We start from the raw sequence: 19,989 nt of genomic DNA, 5'->3' as shown, positions 1-19,989 counted from the left end.
AAAGTAATATTTCTATGGGTACTTGTGCATATTGGTGTTCAATGAAATGAAATTGCAGATAAGGAAGCAAAACAAGCTGTTAAAATAATGACATCAGTATAAATGTAAGTATAAGTAAAAGTAAAGTCAAGAGTATTATTCAGGAAAAAAATGAAGGAAAGGTGGCAAAAACAATGGGATAATGAAAAAAAAGGTCGGTGGTTTTACAAAATTCAAAAGAAAGTAGAAAAAATGAGAAGTGTAGGAAAAACCAGGAGAGAGGAGATAATTATATATAGGATGAGATTTGGAAACACAATTAAATAGTACACTTTTTAAAATGGCACGGATGCCCTTCCAACTGCAACCTATCACTGCGAAACACCCATACACTCTCATTCAAACACATATAAACAACTTAGCTTTCCCAAATCACCTATAGTGCATGTGTTTGGACTTGTGGGGGAAACTGGAGCATGTCAACATTGAAACCCACGTCAACATTGGGAAAACATGCAAACTCTACACAGAAATGCCAACTGACCCAGCCGAGGCTCTAACCAGTGACCTTCTTGTTGTAAGGCAACAACACTGTGCCACCGCACTGTCCCTATCAAGCAGCATTACAACCTGTTTTTCACATCTAAAAATCAATAGAAGTAAATGGGACCGGAAGATCCAAAAACAGACCAATGGCTGTGCCCACTTGTGCGTGAAGCATAAGGTATATAGTATCTGGCTGCAGACTTGCATATGCAAGCTGGGGCATGCAGGCAGTCGCAGACACATGCAGTAAAATGAGCTAGAGCTACCTCACTGGGAAAGGACCTGGCCCTTGACTCCAGCCAGACCTGAATTCTCCTTAATTGATCACATGTTCTAATGCATATGAAAATGAGTAGCATGTTCAGTATGTTGGTGCCATCATGCCACTTCATTTCCATCAATAAATACCATTAAACTTATGGTTATGGTTATTTGGGATGCATTGAGAGGGACAGAGAAAGAGAGAGAGAGTGAAAGGTGGAAGGACAGACAAACAGAATTGAGCTCTCCAAGCTCAATTTAATGAAATCATCTTCCTTTGACATTTAGAAATCAATAAATCAGTGTTTGCTTCACCTTGATTCTATGCACCCTGTATCTCTTCATTCTGGTGTTGTCAGGACAGTGATTCATTCTGCACCCTTTGCCCCTAAACTGTGCTGTTTCAATAACAGACAGCTGGAAATATGATTTCAGAAGGTTTTCACATACACTCCTAAAGCAGATGTGTTAAAAACAACACAACCTGTGTTATTTCTTGTCTAGTTAAGGGAACAACACATTTTGTGTTGTTTGGACCTCAACCAATGTGTTATTCTTCATAACATAACAACGATGTTGCACTAAAAAAATGATGATTCCTTGGATTTACGCTTTTTTTTTTTTTTGGGTAAGTGGTTGTAAACAATTTATTAGTGTTGAATTTAAACAAACACATTAAATTGAGAATTATTAAATTTCATTTCAAGAGTTCCCACTTAGATATGCTTAGCGTTTATAGCAGGTTTGGCATGCTGTCTCGGGAGAGAACCCGGAGCTCGGAGATACTTGAGCCCAAGGCTCCCGTCTGGTCAATAAGCATATAGAGGGATCTGAGATCAGGTAGATCTTGAGAGCTCCCCCCTAGAAAAGGGAGAAAAAGGAGAAGATAGGGTGGAAGGGGGATTCTTCCAAAACAAAGATTGAGCCGTAGGGAGAAAACGGTCCATTTATAGTAGCTTGGATCCCTCTGATTGGATTATTACAGATTACAGATGAGAAGCCAGTTGTGCTCAATCATACCACATGATCCTCTCGAAATTAGTTTGTAACACTTCACTTGTTTGTTTAATTCAATCACTATAAATCGTTTGCAACAATTTTGCAAAAATATTTTTTTTTTTCCAGTGTGTGTTAAATTAGTTTTTGTGTTATAAACAGTGTTGGGGAAAGTTACCTTTGAAATTAATGAAATACAATATTGAGTTACTTGCCAAAAAATAACTAGTTGCATTACATAATTATTTTTTAAAGAAAGGAATGTGTTTGAGTAACTTTTCCTTACCTTTGCTGAGGTTTAATCTCTTTCAGAACTTGCATGTTTTTTTTGTTTTTTTTTTCATACTGCTACGAGTGTGATATTGCATTTATACAACAGTTTGACGGCATGATTGTGTATATAAAACAAAATCAAACATATATATATATATATATATATATATATATATATATATATATATATATATATATATATATATATATATATATATATATATATATATATATATATATATCCTTTTTCTAAAAAAGATAGAAGTTATAGGTTTTAATGTTTCCTCATACTCGTACGTCACTGGCTCTATTAGCACTTACTTTTATTATATACGTTAAAGAGCCTTCTTTGTTCAAAAATATCTAAAATGATAAGATAAACAGAAAGGAGCATGTAGGGAAATTCAAAAGATTCAGTAGAGACATGTAAACACTTTAGAAATAAGCAAAACTCATTAGCATGCATTAGTAGGAAAAAACCAATACCGTCGAACACGTGCTTGCTCAAAGTACTCATAACCGTTAAATTTGATGCTCAAAGGTTTACCAGCTTTTAGAGAAGCTGTGCTTAATTAAAAAAAATCCCATTAAACTGCTTAGCCAAATTAAAAGTAAACAACACATAAATGACTTAATTAGTCATATTTGTTGATGGATTTTCTTAGACTGCAGCCAGGTTTTAGTGTTTCATTATTTAGTTTGGTTTATTTTAAGTTTGACAGGACAGGGTATTGCAGCATAATTCCCTCAAATCTGTCATTTCTCAAAACAATATTTGACTAATGAAAATACTTATATATGACGTCATAACTAACAAACAAAGTAAAAACAATAATTAAAAAACATAAATTATCTATACAACCATTTAAGAGCATGAGGAATAAAGGAGAGTTCATGACGTTTAGTTTTAATCCTGGGAATAGCAAATGTCTTAAGCCGTTATCTCCTCGTTATTAGCATTTCCACCATTGTCATTATTCAGGTTGTAATTGTTGTGGTTATTGTAGTTGCAGCTATAGTAGCAGTTGTGGTTGTTGAAGTAGTTGTTTTGTTGAAGTAGTAGTCGTTGTAGTTTTTGTAATAGCACTAATAACAGCTGTAGTAGTAGTCGATATAGTACTTGTAATTATTATTAGGGATTATTATAGCTACTGGAATTGCTAAATTTATTCTTCTTCTTCCTCTTCTTCTTCTCCGGAATGAATCGCAATTTTAAGGGTCTAAACATGCAAGAAAACTCACAAAACTTTGCACACGCCCCAGAAGTAACAAAAATGTGTTTGTTATAGGTTTCGGAAGTGGGTGTGACAAAATGGCTAAACCTACAAAAACAGTCTCTTGGAGCGAAATCTCAACCCCAACAGGAAGTCGAATATTTTTAACTTCCTCTTTCAAGTTGATAAGATCTACAGTTTTCGTCAAAGGGCGTATCTATGGCGATCTCTCAAACTTTGACGAACCTGCCACGAAAGAGTAAGTAGTTATAACTCAGGCATGCTTTGTCCGATCTGCTTCAAAATTCACACGTTTGGTAACAGTCCTGTCCTGAACACATTTGGTAACAGTCCTGTCCTGAACACATTTGCATGCCAAAATCCAGTTATAGAGCCAACTGCTGGCAACATGTTTCACACTTTAACAAACTCCTACAAATTTTATCACATCAAATCCATGTTCAATTAGTTTAGTCCAAAGGCCTTTGTGATGCTAAATTGTAAAGATCTAGAATTTTCGCCAAAGGGCGTGTCCGTGGCGGACTGACACAGTTCAGTGCTTTGCCATGGAGGAGGAAGTACTTATAACTCAGCCAAACAGTGTCTGATCTGCCGGAAAATTTAGGTTTAATGAGATTCCTCTCATGAAGACATCTACATGTCAATATTTGGTCACAATTATAGCACCACCTGCTGACAGAGGGAAGTTTGGCACAAATCAGTGGTTTTCTCAGACTTTTTAAATATCAGCTTCAATTATTATAGTCCATTGTTCTCTGTGATCTCAAGGCCACCAGATGGTGGTGAGCCTGGGTGCGAGGTCCCTTTCATCGCTCCTTGCAGCTTTAATTATTGTTATTTTAGTTATCATTGTTATTATTACTGTTGTCCTTACCTTGTCATTTTTTTTACTCTCATTACTGCATATCCATCAATGCTATTAACATACTATCATTGTTGTCGCTCCTTAAAAAAAATGTTTTATGTCATGAAAGAAAGTAAGATGACACTGGAGCCCTAGGCAGAAAACAATGCAGTGGTCATAAACTGTCATTGAGCATTTTAGTCAGTACGTATGGTGGCTTTCTCATGTCTTTCACTGACAATGTTCATGTTTGCTCTTATCATTTCTGGTCAAGCAGATAAAATATTAGAATAATATCATAATCAACACTGCTCATACATATCAGTTTATCAATTTATTGCACCCTTTACTGCTTCCAACAGTTAAGAATGAGTTAATAAAAATGTGCCCCTGCAAGTAAAGTCATGACACCATGATACATTAAAGGGCCATGAAACCTGTAAAGACAGGACAATCATCACCAACAGCATCTATTTTAAAAAGAGATGAGCGGCAAGTCTGGATTTCACCATTTCCAGATGCGAAAAGCTCTCGGGTAAACAATGTTTCATGCAAACATATTTCTGTTGCGTGTCATGGCACTGATCCACACGTGAGTCAAGCTACGCTCTCATAGCTGGAAAATGAAAACAAAGCCTTCGTTGTAGCACATTATAAAAGCAACAATGACGACCCGTATCTCCAGACAATTCTTTCTCCACTTGTTTTGGCAACACAACGTGTCATCTCTCTGCCGTCTGAACACTTTTTCAGGTTAAACAGTCTTTGCAGCGATCATGCATATTATTGAAGTTTCACCGCATACACAATAGAGCACGCTGATTGGTTTGAACCAAGTTTTACTCATGAATCAATGCATCACACTCAGAGACGTTACGAAGTACTCCCAGGTACAAACAGCCTGTCTACATGCTGGAATTCACGCTAAGATCTCATGGCCGTGACCAGGGGTGCCACTGTGGGGGGCGGGGGGGGGGGGGGGGGGGGGATTAGGACGATTCTAAGGGCCCATACATTTATTGGGGCCCCAGAGACATTATTGAGAGCCCCGCTCTGCACTTTTATCCGGGAACCCACCCAAGCGGCACCCCAGGCCGTGACGCAGCTTCAAAAATTTGTTTCAAACCGGAAGAATGAATTTGCTCGAAATAACACAAAAACAACCAATTTTCACTTTTAAGTGAAGTATATGTGTCCTAATACTGTTTTTAGCAGTGCAGGACACATATACGGCTGTCAACAGCTCAACAAATGTGTTTTGGTGTTTTGTGGCCCTTTAACGGGTCAGGTTAGAAAAGTTGGAACACCTATTATCTGACAGCATTGTTTTTGGATCCTCTCTAATTCCTCAGAGAGACCTTTAGGTAGTCTGCCCCAGACTGGACTGGCATACTCAAGAACAGGCCATATAAAAGTCAAGTACACTTGCATTAGAACATCATAAGGAAGACCATTTTTTTTGGCTTTGCAAAGATATTATATTTCATGACACACCTTCAAAATCATATTTTTAATGTAGTCATCCTATGATAGATCAGAGGATATTTGCACATCCAGCAATTTAAAGGTGGGAACTCTACTTATAGCTTGTCTGAGACAACAAGGAGAGCAAGGGGAGGGAATGTTGACTTCTCTTCTGGCACTAATTAACATATCCTCCTGAAACCCCACCCATTGACTTGTGTTCTCTGTAGTGGACATTGCGTCTTCATGAATTTTCTTTGAATTTTTTGAGGTACTCTGTCAAGTACTGTTCAGAGGACATCCTGGCTTTTCTAGTGATATGTCATTTGATTGGCTGGCATGCTAGGAACCACTTCTTACTCTGAATCGAAAATGGCCGACATAAAAAAAGGCACATTTTATGGGAAGGAGAGAGGTATGTAAAATTTAGCTTTTTAAATAATTTTTTACTATTATTATTACATATATGTTTGTTTATTAAAGTGTCAGGAACAATACATTTAGCTTTCAGAGCTGTTAACTTGTTTGTGTTTCAAAATATCATCCTTTTTTAAATGTCCAGTATAGGGACACCAGGACCATCTTAATGTAATTAATGACTGCATGTTGTAGGGGCCAGAACTGAAGCAGAGAGGATTCTTTATAAAATAGTTGAGGAAGACTCTGATTTAGAGTCTGACAATAAGACTATTAGATACAATTAGAGAATGACAATCAGTTTTAAATCACTTTTATGTTAAATTTGTTTTGGATTAACATCACTTCTTTTTTTCGGCTCTCTTCCAGACTAATTTGTTTCAGCAATTTCAATACAAAAAGAAAAAAATGTTTTGTTTTTGTTACATTAATATTGAATTAATATCCCTTTACAGCCCTATCCTGTACAGTTTCGTTGTCTGAGCGGTGGTTGTTTTAAACTAAAATGGTCCTGTGGTCCACTACAGTGGACATGCTGTAAAATTAAAAATAAAAACAAAATATAAAAACATTAAATTGTAGAATTTTTTAACCCAAAAGATGTAGGAAATTTGTTTTTGGTACTCAGAAGGATAAGACTATGTTTAATAAAACACACACAATGATGTTTCCGTTTTATCTAAGGCTGCTTAAGAAGTTTCTGATGAGAGGTCAAATCCCTGCAGCAGAAAACATCTCGATTTTCCTTGAGTGTGACAAATTGAAGAAAACACTACAAAACCACCCACATCAACACAGAAAAGTTCATAATCTTGAGAGAAAATGATTTTCCACGGCACGAAAAACAAATTGCTGCTTGAATTCTGAGTGGACAGAAATTGTATTCATGTGCTGGTCAAATCCATTTGAACAAGCTGTAGTTGAAATTGTTGAAGTGAGTGTAACAATACACTGAAGTGGAATGCACAATTTCTGGAGAACAGGCCACTGTGTAATCCTTCAAAACAGGATTGACCTAAAAAAAAAAAAAAAAAAACTTCCATCCAGACAGGATGAACAGAGTAAATAAGCATGCTATGAGACATTGGGCGAAAAATACAAAGCAATAGATTGACAGGTAAGACCTTTGTCAAGAGACCAGTGTTAGAAAGGAATGTTTTGACAAATAGCTCAACAGAAAATGCTGAGAAGGCAGTACTGACAGATTAGAAAGTATTCACTGCTCTCTAATAAACTCTCACAAACACACACAAACAGTAAAAGAGAAAGCCTAGAAGAGCCAATTCTGAAATGATTGTGATTCAACCCTTTAAATCCACGGTGAAAAGTAACTCGGGCGGAACAGTGGTGTGACTAAAAGGCTTTCGTGAAGAATGAACTGAAATACTTGTTCTCACCGAACTTTTCACGGTGAAGGAGAATGGAGGGCTGATTTAAAAATGATTGGGTGTTTGTGCATGAAGGTGCATGGAGCTGAAGTAATGGTGAGTGCACAGCAGACCTTACGGAAACAAGTGGATCACAATGTTTTGAATCATCATGTTGACTATCTTGACAAAAACATCCTTCAACATCCTTTAAAAAATGATTTAGAGTAATTTAGACTGCTAAATATTATAACAAATCAAGCAGAATAGAAAAAAAACTGAGGGAAAAAAAAGGTGTTTGGCCAAACCAAAATGTTATTTCCAGGGCAGCAATCAACAAGTTTGTTCTTATCATTTCTGATCAAGCAGGTGAAATATTTGCATAATGTCATAATCAATACTGCTCATACATATCAGTTTATCAAAATATTGTACCCTTTACTGCTCAACAGTTAAAAATGAGTTAATAAATATGTGCCCCTCCAAGTAAAGTCATGACACCAAGATACACAGCCCAGGCTCATTCTGAAAACATACCTCTTTATACATTTCTGAAGACTGCTAAATACGTTCCAGGAGGTATGTATTTTTTTGCATTTTTTCCACCAGAGGTCGCTGTTTACACTTTTTGAGATCTCATTTCTCTGGCAAGTGCCATTTGTGCTGTTCTTACATAACCCCCCCCAGAAGCCGCTGTCGAATAACTGTTTGACTGACTGACTGACCGATCGACTGACCCACCCTACTCCTTCCCACTTTCTTCCCTAACCCCAACCAACAATTTTCAAAAGCAGTCCAGAAAAAGATAATTTTTTTTACCACTGATTTTTACCACATTCTCACCCTGTTATTTACTTGTTTATTTTATTTTTTGGATTTTGTTTTTGTCTTATCTGATATCTGTTTACGTTTCCCACTGCACTCGAGAGCCCTGAGCTCATAAGATCCTCCAGCCCGGCACGGTGGCCCAGTGGTTAGCACTGTTGCCTCACAGCAAGAACGTCAGTGGTTCTAGTCCTTACCAAACCAGCCATTTCTGTCTGGTGTTTACACATTCTCCCAGTGCTCACGTGGGTTTCCCCCAGGTTCTCCGGTTTCCTCACTTTGTCCTAAAACATGCAACTGAAGTTAATTGACTAATCCAAATTGGCACCATAAACATGCTCCTAGTAAGTAGCTATCTCTTAAGAGCAATCACTCTCTGTTGACTAGCTACCACAGCAAGGGAGTTCTCAAAATCTACCTGAGCTCAAACTCCCCTCTTGCCTCGCAAACGGAAGGGAGCCTCGGGCTCGAGGATCTTATGAGCTCAGGGCTCAATCCTGGGACAGCATGCCAAACAAGATTCATTTGACTTAAAGTACTAATTTGAAATGTAGTTTTAATTAATAAATCATTATTTTTTTCTAACAATTTTGTACTTGGTTGAATTAGTTTGTTTCAGATGGCCGATTTCCTACAAGTTCAATGTTTTTATTTAGTTTTAATGCAATTGGAAAAAAAAATCTTTCATAAACATTCACATTTTAATTAGTGATTGTAAACTTTAGCAAAAGATTAAACGAAACTGAAAGTTATGACGATGTCGCTGTAAAGCGAATAGGACGCTGACAAGGAAGTGCAGATCCAAATGCAGGTTTATTACACAGAGATGGTCAGGCAAGCAATGGTCAACACAGGGGCAAACATATACAGGGAACATAAACAATAAACAAACAAAGCAAAGAGCTGTACACAGCATGACAAGGCAAAGAAATGTGTTGTAATGTTCACAGTAACAGTACAGTATAACAAGACTTAGCACTGAAGTGTGTGTGTGTGTGTGTGTGTGTGTGTGTGTGTGTGTGTGTGTGTGTGTGTGTGTGTGTGTGCGGTTTATAAAGTCCATATAATTAGTAGAAAAGTGGTGAAATCTACGAAATCCGGAACAGGTGCGTGTGAGTGGTGCATGACTAAATCTGTAGTCCATATAATAGCGGATTTGTAGTCCTTTAGCGTGTAGTCCTTTAGCTTTCTGCATGTTTAGATCGCTGGTGATTGTGACAGTGGTCAAGTATGGTTAACCATACTCATTTGTGCTCTGCATTTAAACCAGGGATGTCAAACTTAATTCCTGGAGGGCCGCAGCTCTGCACAGTTTGGTTTTAACTCTAATTAATCACACCTAATCAAACTAATTGAGTCCTTCAGGCTTGTTGAAACCTACAGGTAAAGCTGCAGTCGGAGTAGAGTTTGTGTGTGCGAAATTCTGTCATTGAAAAGAGCGAGCGATTGCTCCATGTTTTTAATTTCTGTCCAGAGAGGTCATGTTTTGATCTTTGATTGGTCTCGCAGTCAAGTGATGCGATTTCACAGGTCAGAGTTCACCAAGCTTGAACTTTGCATCACAACGACCTGCGAAACTTTACGCATGACCCTTTGTTTCCGGTCTGACGCATTCTCGTGCGTATGAATGGAAGTCTATGTGGAGAAAAGTCAAGTGTGACCGCAGCTTAAGTGTGTTGGAGCAGGGTTGGAACTAAACTGTGCAGGGATGCTGCCCTCCAGGAATTGAGTTTGACATCCCTGATTTAAACTATCCAAGCGCACACACACTGCAGCTAATAGACACACAGCATGAACAAGAATGTGGTATCTGGGATGCAGTTGAGACATTGGTCATTTGATAAAGGGACTCACTTCAGCTCTGTTATTGAAGCCAGTGCTTGAACTCGCAACCTTTCAATCACAAGTTCAACTCTCTAAGCATTAGTATAATTTCAGTACTGGCATAAACACAGAATTCCATCACAGTATTATGGAATGCACATTGCTCAGAAATACCACTGAAACAGACGACACTCCACAAACTATACAAATAAACTATGAAATATGTTATGCACATGGTGTTGATTAAATGAATACCAAGAAAAACCCAAACTCATTTTTGCGATTTTTTTCTTAAGGTCTGAGTCAATTTCTGCGTCAATATTAGCATGTGTACTGTAAATGCCATTGTAATTTGTCATTTTCCCAGAGAATCTGTGTGTGTTTTTTTTCCACAGACCTATAAATCAAATTTACAGCTATGATGTAGTAACACTCTACTGCACAGCATATGCCTGAAGCAACACCAAATCATCATGAGTGATGAGTTTTAGAAGTAGTTCTGATGTGTTGATGGCGAGTAGGAGGCACTGCGTTATAATAAATCATTATAAAGTTTCACAGTTTCGCTTTAAAATCATATACATGTTTAAGAAGGTCAACATTTTATAAATCAAATTACATTACATGGTTATCTGACAATATTAAAATAAGATTTGAAATATGAGTTAGTTAAGTTGGTTTTAAGCTGCTTTTTTTTTGCTGTAGGTCTATTCAAATTTAGTGTGTAACCCCCTTTTTTTAATCAGTATATCCCTTGTAAGGATTCTTGAAAGGCAGTCTTTGTTCGTTTGCTATCATTTTGTGTACTGTGCACATACTGCACCCAGAGTCAGAAAATGTTGTGAGATTTGAGCAATGTGTAAATATCTTGTATTTCTAAGCTTGTTCCTCTGAATTTTGTCTTTGCAGATCTAAACAATCTCAGAGTTGTGCCTTATTTTTGAATTCAATGTAGTTTTTTTAGTATAGATAACCTTAAAGTGTAACGCCTGACCGAAAGGCATTTTAGTGTAACGAGGACCAAGACGTAGCTTGAGGGAAGGAGGAGCTCAATGGAGCTGGCAGGTTGGAGGGAAGAGGGGTAGGTGGAGAAGTGGAGTCCAGAGGTGGAGGCAGGGTGACGACTGGCCAAGGCGGAGTCGGTGGGCTGAAGGTACACGGAGGAGATGAGGGAGGAGAGAGACAATGTGGAGATGGAGGAGAGAGCTAACATGGAGCTGTTGGGTCGGAGGGCCGAAGTTCGGAGAGGGGAGTAGATGACGTCGGACGACAACCTCTGACCGGCAAAACAGGTAGGCAGGCCCTCTGGCATGCCTCCACACATGAGGCTGGAGGTTGAGCTGGGGGAATTACTGATCGAAGCGGAGTAGGCAGGATGGTTGTGGTGGATGACGTCAACGGAGGTGAAGAGGGTGGGTTGGGTGCTGCTCATGACCCTGGAGCTATTGCCTTTGGGGATGAATGGGGCTGGACGGGCTGTCTGGGAACAGCGGGAGGGGCATGACTTCGCTCCAAAGTCGATGAGCAGCATATCAGTTTCCAAGGCCAGCTCACCCTCTGCTGTGTGTCAGTGGCCGGGACTCTCGCTCGGTCCGTCAATGTCCACTAGGATTCCCAATTTCAGCAATGTTGCCGGCTCACAAACCTGGTCAGGCGGTCGTTGAGCTCCTCCTGCTCGGTGGTGTTCCGCTCTGGTAGAGATGGCTTACACACCACGGGTGGTTCACCATCTGCGGTGGGCTCTGGCGTACGCTCCCTGCAGATGGTGGTTGGGCTGGTTGCTGGGTCTGGAGTGGCACTGGCGTCAAACTATAGTCGGTTCCTCGCCAGTGTCCACTCCACATATGCGGCAAGATTGAAGATTTTCCCTGCTGTGTCTAAAAAGAAACTTGCTTAAAGTAAACCTAATAGTTTTAAGAACTAATTTCTTACAACTAATTTCTTTTTTCTTTACCATGATGACATAACTACCATGAGTACATAATATTTATACATGTTTTGCAACACACTAGACTTGAAGTGCACTTTAATGACTTAACTAGGTTATTTTTTTTCTGTAGACATTTGAGAAACAAAAAAACTTATAATAACAACTTATAATAAGGGCCAATAACATTATTAAAAATTTTAGAATCGAGAAATAATAATTTCTTGTGTCTTTTCGCTGCTCATCCGTTTGCACTGGCTGCCAGTTGCTGCTCGCATCAAATTCAAAGCTCTGATGTTTGCCTACAAAGCAACTTCTGGCTTTGCTCCTTCTTATCTGCTCTAACTTCTGCAGATCTATGTGCCCTCCAGAAACGTGCGTTATGTGAATGAACGTCACCTTGTGGTTCCATCCCAAAGAGGGAAGAAATCACTTTCCCGAACGCTCGTGTTCAGTCTGCCCAGTTGGTGGAATGAACTCCCTAACTGCATCAGAACGGCAGAGTCACTTGCTGTTTTCAAGAAACGACTAAAAACTCAACTATTTAGTCTCCACTTCACTTTCTAATCTGCAATTGCCTCTCTGGATACACCACTAACTGTACTCAAAAAAAAAAAAAATTACTAATGCTTTTCTTCTTAGACTTTACAGACCTGAAACTTGCCTATAGCACTTATTCATTGTTGCTCTTATAGTTGTGTAAATTGCTTCCTTTTCCTCATTTGTAAGTCGCTTTGGATAAAAGCGTCTGCTAAATGTAAATGTTTATAGAATACACTCATTAAACATAATAAGTGAACAGACTCACTAAAGCTACAGTCACACTAGAGTTTGTGTGTGCAAAATTCTGTTGTGCGGCGCTGCAAAAAGTGGCGGGATTAAACAAGATTACTAGGCATTAAAAAAGCAAGCGATTGCTCCATGTTTTAAATTTCTGTCCAGAGAGGTCATGTTTTGATCCTCGATTGGTCTCACGCAGTCAAGTAATGCGTTTTTGCAGGTCAGAGTTCACCAAGCTTGAACTTTGCAACCTGCGAAACTTATCGCGTGACCCTGCCTTCCTAGTCTGACGCATTCGCGTGCATATGAATGGAAGTCTATGGGAGGAAAAGCCCAGTGTGACCACACCTTAATTGTTTCAAAGAAAGCTAATTGTGTCAGCAGCTTGCACTCAGGGAGTATAATTAATTAAATTTCTTTGAACATGCAATTCTGAGGTACTTTGACTGATTAATCATCAAGTGATGTGAACCATGCTTCACAAAAAGAAGCTCTCTGAAGACACCATCAAGAGTGTATCTCCATGAGGCTGGAAGGGGATACAAAGCAATCTCAAAGTGTTTTAACATCTATCAATGGACACACAAATTGGCAAAAATACTTACTACAGATACTACAGAATCTTACAGCTAAAGGTTTGGACACATTGTAACTGGCAGACATATCAATTCTTGAGTCCCTGTATGCAAGTCTTTGAACAGACAGGGTGAACGCTATAATATTATTTGGGCTTTGTTTCAGAGAATGGTCAAAGTTTCCTACTACACTATGCGCAAGTCTGATCCAAAAGCTACCAAAAATCTGGTTGTATAGTTCCTGCAAAAGCTATTAAAGGAACAAATTTTTAAGTCATGTGTATCTCATGTCATTAAGAATTGACAAAACTGCACACTAAAATCATTCTTTAAAGGTTCTATACACTTTAGTAATCGTTATATTTAAAGCTCTGTAGACCTGAAGAACAATTCCATGCCATGTTTCATGTCATAGTGGTTCTTCATGATAGAGTTTAGGGTTCCCCATCAGAAGGGGAACTTCAATGCTATGTGAAAAACGTCCACTATGGAGATTTCTTCAGAATTCAATTATCTGAAAGAGTAATACAAAGGGCCAATGAGTTGGCAGCGTCAGCGTACCCAGCTGTTGCAATTACAATCACCTGTTGTATAAAGTGTGTAATATGCGGCGGCAGACAGTAGAGTTGGGTTTCTCCCTTGCCTGGCATTCTTTAAGTCCGGTCCTTCAGAGCGGTAAGTTTTTCTAAAAGAGCAACATGTTTGTGCAGCACATCTTTTTCAAGACGTCGCTTCGACTATGCGTTTCTGGATCCATGGTTTCCTCTCCCTGGATGAACTGAGCTGATGAATTTTGGCAGAAGATACAGGGTACCTTTATGCAAGTACAATATAAATAAACATTCTTTTGTTCCTTTTTCAATTAAGTTGATCAATGAGCAAGTAGGGAAGGACGGTCAAAGATTAAGATAACGGGATTGCTTGGCACAACAAAGGGCAGTGGGGCACATTGTATTTCATTTTTATTATTATTTGTTTTAAGTATTGATTTTATGAAATCACATTTATATTGGGAGGTATTTTAGGATTAGATTTTAATGTGTATGTATGTTACATGTTGTCCAGCAGAACTTTTTTTTTGTTAAACAAATATTGGTCCCACTCTATAGTAAGTGGCCTTAACTAACATGTACTTACATAGGAATTAATAGTTTGTTACAATGTACTTATTGTGTAAATACATGTATTTACTGTGTACTTATCCTTGATTAAATACATATATTTATTTACATCTGTAATTAACTTTTGTAATTACATTTATAAATACACTGTTTTCAAATATCCCTTACACCTGAACCTACCCTTAAACCTACCCATGCCACCAAACCTGTCCATAACCCAACCTCTATCCCAACTCAAAAGCACCACAAGTGTTCTCAAATACAATATAAACACAGTAAGTACATTGTATTTATTTTTTATGTAAGTACATAGTAGTTAGGGACACTTAATATAAAGTAGGACCCAAATATCTCCTACGGGAGACAATAAATTTTACATTGACCTTGACCTTGATGATGGGCACTAGCACTGCATTTCATGTCTGGGGGTCGCAGTTAAGATTGCAGCTCGCTCTTGCAAAAGGGCCACCCACCCCAGTGGTCCCCCGCACGGTGGTTGGCACTCGGGCAGATCTGAGAGTCACAGTGGACGTAAATCTGCTGCCCATGACCACGCGGACCTCTTGCTCCTCTGCGCCCTCAATCCAAGCTTCGAGTGAGAAAATCACTCGGTCCTAAGATGGTTGCCCTCTCGCTTGATGACACAGAGGATCACATGTCCATCGCTACATCGGAGGATGGTCTGGCATTGTCTGATGAGGTTGCGAACCCGCTCCCTCTCTCCGGGGTGGAGAGTGCGGTGTCGGATCTAGAACCAAACATTATGGCCGTGCGTATTTGCGTCTTTGCGTATTTGTTTGTTTATAATATATAGCGTGGATTATAATTTAATAAACAGAGAGAGTAAATCTTTGTCTTAAACCATGTTTGTAAAAATAAGCTTGAAAGGTTGCAGGGTGGTGCTGACGTCACAGGCAAGTGCCCTGAAGGCAGTGTAGTACGTTTATAGCGTAGTGTCAGCTTTTCAGTTCTTTCTTTTGCATATAAGATTCAAAAGTGCCTAAAGTTGTATTTTTGTGTAAGAATTATCCGGCTGGAAGTCTAATGAACTGTTTGAACAAAGAGGTTATTATTCGCAATCTTCGAAAATCTTATGGGAAAATCCGATAGGGATTTTATCGAGGGAACAAGCTTTATGTTAGCAGCCGATTAGCCTACAAAGTGACATCATAGTTCCTCCACTCTATTAGATGGTTAACGCCGTCACTCAGACTAGAACACCCTGTAGACCCTTCTAGAACATCCTATTTTCCTCTCATACCCACTTGGAGATCTCTCTTGGGAGAGGTCTACTGGATCCACTTGACTCGGTATCTTTAAGATTTCTGTCCAGGTAGACAGCTCAGCTGGTCGTGTTAGAATCGGTTAAATGGGCGGGTATGTGGGGGCATTTTCAGTCAGTGAAATGTGCCAGCATTTTGGGCCAGACCACTCTCACACTTTTCCTGCAGGACCCCGGCCCACCTAGGTGCCCTAGGTTCCTACAGCTTTTCTTTTAAACAACGTAGGTGGAGGAGGCAGACCCAGCACCTTTATTTCTGTGTCCTGTTCATGCTTTGGGTATTTTCACAAACTGTACTCTTTCAGCTCTTTTAGATCCTCTTAGCAGCTTTCTATCTGTTACGGTGATCGGCAGAAGGGAAATGTGTTTTCAAACAAAAGTTTGAACAAACCCACGGAACAGTGGATGCCATCTCCCTTGCTTATTGCGAGCCGTGTTCCCCACTCGGAGTGCACATCACATCCTTTTGGGCATTAGCACGCGGTGCTTCTCTAACAGACTTTATAGAGTTGCGGGCTGGGCAACACCAAATACATTTGTACCATTTTCAAATCTTCAAGTAGAGCCGATTATCTCATATCTGATGGGAAACCACGGTGAATGAGGAAATTCGGTTAGGTGTTGTAAAAAGTTTGCTGTGCCTTTCTCTCTAACATAGAAACACGTACACTTTCTTGCTTTGTCAGTTGAATTCCCCAATTGGCGAACCCTGCAGAGTTCCTCCGAGGCCCCCAGCATCTGACTCAGTGGAGGAGTCAGATGTTGGCCCGCCACATTGTTGACATGCCCGCTGGTCAGCCCGCATTCTGGGTATAAGTTCCTGCTATGTGCGATCCCCATTGGCGATTCCATATGCTCACTCAGCCACGATATAGTCCCACCTCTTAGGCGGGCTCGTGTCTTCCCATGGAAGTTTTCCACATAGCATTTAAGTTCCCCTCCTGATGGGGAACGCAGTGGTTACTAAAGTAGCCCTTGTTCCCTGAGGGGGGTAACGGAAATGCTATGTTCCTTCACCACAACGATTGCCCCTTATCTGTTAGCTGTAAAAGGTTCTTTCAGCTAGAAAAGGATGTCTTGGCGTGGCGTGAGCTGCGTCTTTACACAAAAGCTGATTGTAATGTACGCCAGCTGGGCAAGAATTCTGACGAAATAGTGGAAGTTTTCCACATAGCATTTTTATTCCCCCCTCGAAAATGAGGGTTACTTTAGTAACCATTGCGTTCTTTCTAGACATGTTGGTCTTCATAGGTGAGATTGTAAGAGACTCTTTTTAGAGTGTTAGCATCAACGACACATGCACACATTGTAACTTGTTTCCCACCAGTCATGTGATTATTTGTGAGCTGATACTTCTTTTATTTTCCCCAATGAGTAAGTAATTTGGATGGATGGAAGGAAAGAAAGAAAGAAAGAAAGAAAGAAAGAAAGAAAGAAAGAAAGAAAGAAAGAAAGAAAGAAAGAAAGAAAGAAAGAAAGGAGGGAGGGTGGATGGATGGATGGATGGATGGATGGATGGATGGATGGATGGATGGATGGATGGATGGATGGATGGATGGATGGATGGATGGATATTTGGGCAGCCTAAGCATTTAAATTTATATCTTTTATGGAAGGATGGGCAGACATACGGATGGAAGGATGGACATAAATATTGATGGTTGAATGGATGGATGGATACATGGATAGATACATGGACAGATACATGGATTGAATGAATATTTGGTCAGCCAAAATGTTTATATGTTTATCCTTTATGGAAAGATGGGCAGACATATGGATGGACAAACATATGGATGGGATAATGGACAAACATATGGATGGATAGATGCATGGATACATGGATGGATGGATGAATCTTTGGGCAGCCAAAACATTTGTATCCTTTATGGAAGGATGGGCAAACATATGGATGGAAGTATGGATGGACAAATATATGGATGGATGAATGGATGGATGGATAAATTAATATTTGGGCAGCTAATAACATTTATATGTAGTTTTTTTATGGAAGGACAGACAAACATGTGGATGGAAGAATTGATGGACAAATATTTTGATAGATGGATGAATGAATGGACACATGGTTGGATGGATGGATGGATGAATATTTGGGCAGCCAAAAACATTTATATGTATATCCTTTATGGAAGGATGGATGGACAAATAAAGGGATAGATAGATAGATGAATGGATACATGGATGGATGGATGGATGGATGGATAGATGGATAAATATTTGGGCAGCCAAAACATTTATATGTATATTCTTTATGAATAAATGACAAATATATGGATGGATGGATGGATGGATGGATGGATGAATATTTGGGCAGCCAAAAACATTTATATGTATATCCTTTATGGAAGGATGGATGGACAAATAAAGGGATAGATAGATGAATGGATACATGGATGGATGGATGGATAGATGGATGAATATTTGGGCAGCCAAAAACATTTACATACATATCCTTTATGGAAGGATGGATGGACAAACATGTATGGGAGAATAGACAAAAGAATGGATGGATGGATGGATGGATGGATGGATGGATGGATGGATAAAATAATATTTGGGCAGTCAAAAACATGTGTATATCCTTTATGGAAGCATGGGCAAACATATGGATGGATGAATGGATTAATGGATACATGGATGGATGGATTGATAGATTCATGGATGGATACATGGATGAATATTTGGGCAGCCAAAACACATTTATATGTATGTCCTTTATGGAAGGATGGAAGGAACATATGGATGGGAGAACGGACAAACAAATGGATTGATGGATGGATGGATGGATAAATATTTGGGCAGCCAAAACATGTATATGTTTGTTCTTTATGGAAGGATGGGCAAACATATGGATGAAAGAATGAATGGACAAATATATGGATGGATGGATATTTGGATGGATGGATAAATTAATATTTAGGCAGCCAAAACATGTATATGTTTTTTCTTTATGGAAGGATAGGCAAACATTTGGATCAAAGAATAAATGGACAAATAAATGGATGGATGAATGGATTAATGGATACATGAATGGATGAATGGATGGATCGATGGATACATGGATGACTTGATGGATGGATGAATTAATATTTGGGCAGCCAAAAACATGAGTATATCCTTTATGGAAGGATGGGCAAACATATAGATATAAGAATGAATGAACAAATATATGGATGGATGAATGGATAGATGGATGAATACATGGATGAATATTTGGGCAGCCAAATTCATTTATATGTATATTCTTCATGGAAGGATGAAATGATGAATGGATGAATATTTGGGCAGCCAAAGACGTATATGTATATCTTTCATGTAAAGGATGGGCAAACATATGGATGGAAGAATGGATGGAAAAACTCATGGATGGATGGATAAAAAAAATATAAGCCATACATAATCCCTATCCCTAAGCCTTACTCTACCTGTAAATTATTCCTTAAATCAGAGGGGATTAATATTTGAATAACAATGACATAGAAGCACATAACTATAACTTTATACCTACATTTAACCTCTAAACGTATCTCGAAAATCTGGTTGGCTCATTGGCGTGTTTTTCAAATATCATGAACTACTTGGTCACCATTACCATATAACCATGGATAGATGGCCATTTGTTCTAAAACTGTCTCCCAAAAATCAGTGTTGAAAGGATTAATGTGTATTGGACTAAAGAAGGAGATTTTATTTCATTAGATGCACTAATTTAAGTGATTCATTGCAATTTTTATATTTGGTTCAACTGGTTCACTCCAGATGATTAATTCCTTAAAGTTTTCTCACATTTCTCTCCAGTCCAATCAATTTTAAAATGTTCTTGAATACATTTGTAGTACAAGTCAAGACAAGATGGGATTTCTCTACACCCCTACAGGAGCAAGATTTGCCCAGCACATGCATCATGCATTATGAATTGATGAATACTTTTGAAAGATCAAACAGCTCAGAGTACCTGGAGAAGGCTGACCTGTGCCTCTCCTCAAATACAAACAACATGACTTCTACCCTCCAAAGGACAAAAACATGATTCTGAGATTAAAAAAAAAGCAGAAAGCAATGCTAGTAGGATTAATTATCTCAATTTGAAAAGTGTCCATCTAAATGAACTGGGGACATACAAACAACTGAGATTAGTCTGTTTATCTTGATCTGTTTTCATCTTATCTGTCTATTCATATTAATCCATCCATCCATCCACCTGTGCAGGGGCACAGCTAGGGGGAAAGTTAGGACGATTCGAAGGGCCCAC

The 19,989-nt window shown here is 38.9% G+C and overlaps 1 protein-coding gene across 1 annotated transcript in view; it reads left to right on the top strand.

Annotated features, from left to right (window-relative positions):
• Window positions 1-19,989, top strand: part of tmtops2b (teleost multiple tissue opsin 2b) — a 129,241-nt gene that overhangs the window by 2,360 nt on the left and 106,892 nt on the right. Inside the window, exon 2 of the mRNA XM_073911523.1 lies at window positions 3,345-3,528. Coding sequence (XP_073767624.1) covers window positions 3,489-3,528 — 40 coding nt within the window. The 5' untranslated portion in view covers window positions 3,345-3,488. The remainder of the gene's footprint in view (window positions 1-3,344; window positions 3,529-19,989) is intronic.

The sequence above is a fragment of the Danio rerio genome, chromosome 9, assembly GCF_049306965.1.
Source record: "Danio rerio strain Tuebingen ecotype United States chromosome 9, GRCz12tu, whole genome shotgun sequence".
In the NCBI taxonomy this organism is placed as follows: Eukaryota; Metazoa; Chordata; class Actinopteri; order Cypriniformes; family Danionidae; genus Danio; species Danio rerio.
Note: the sequence above shows the minus strand (reverse complement) of the source record. Positions and strands in the feature narration are given on the sequence as shown.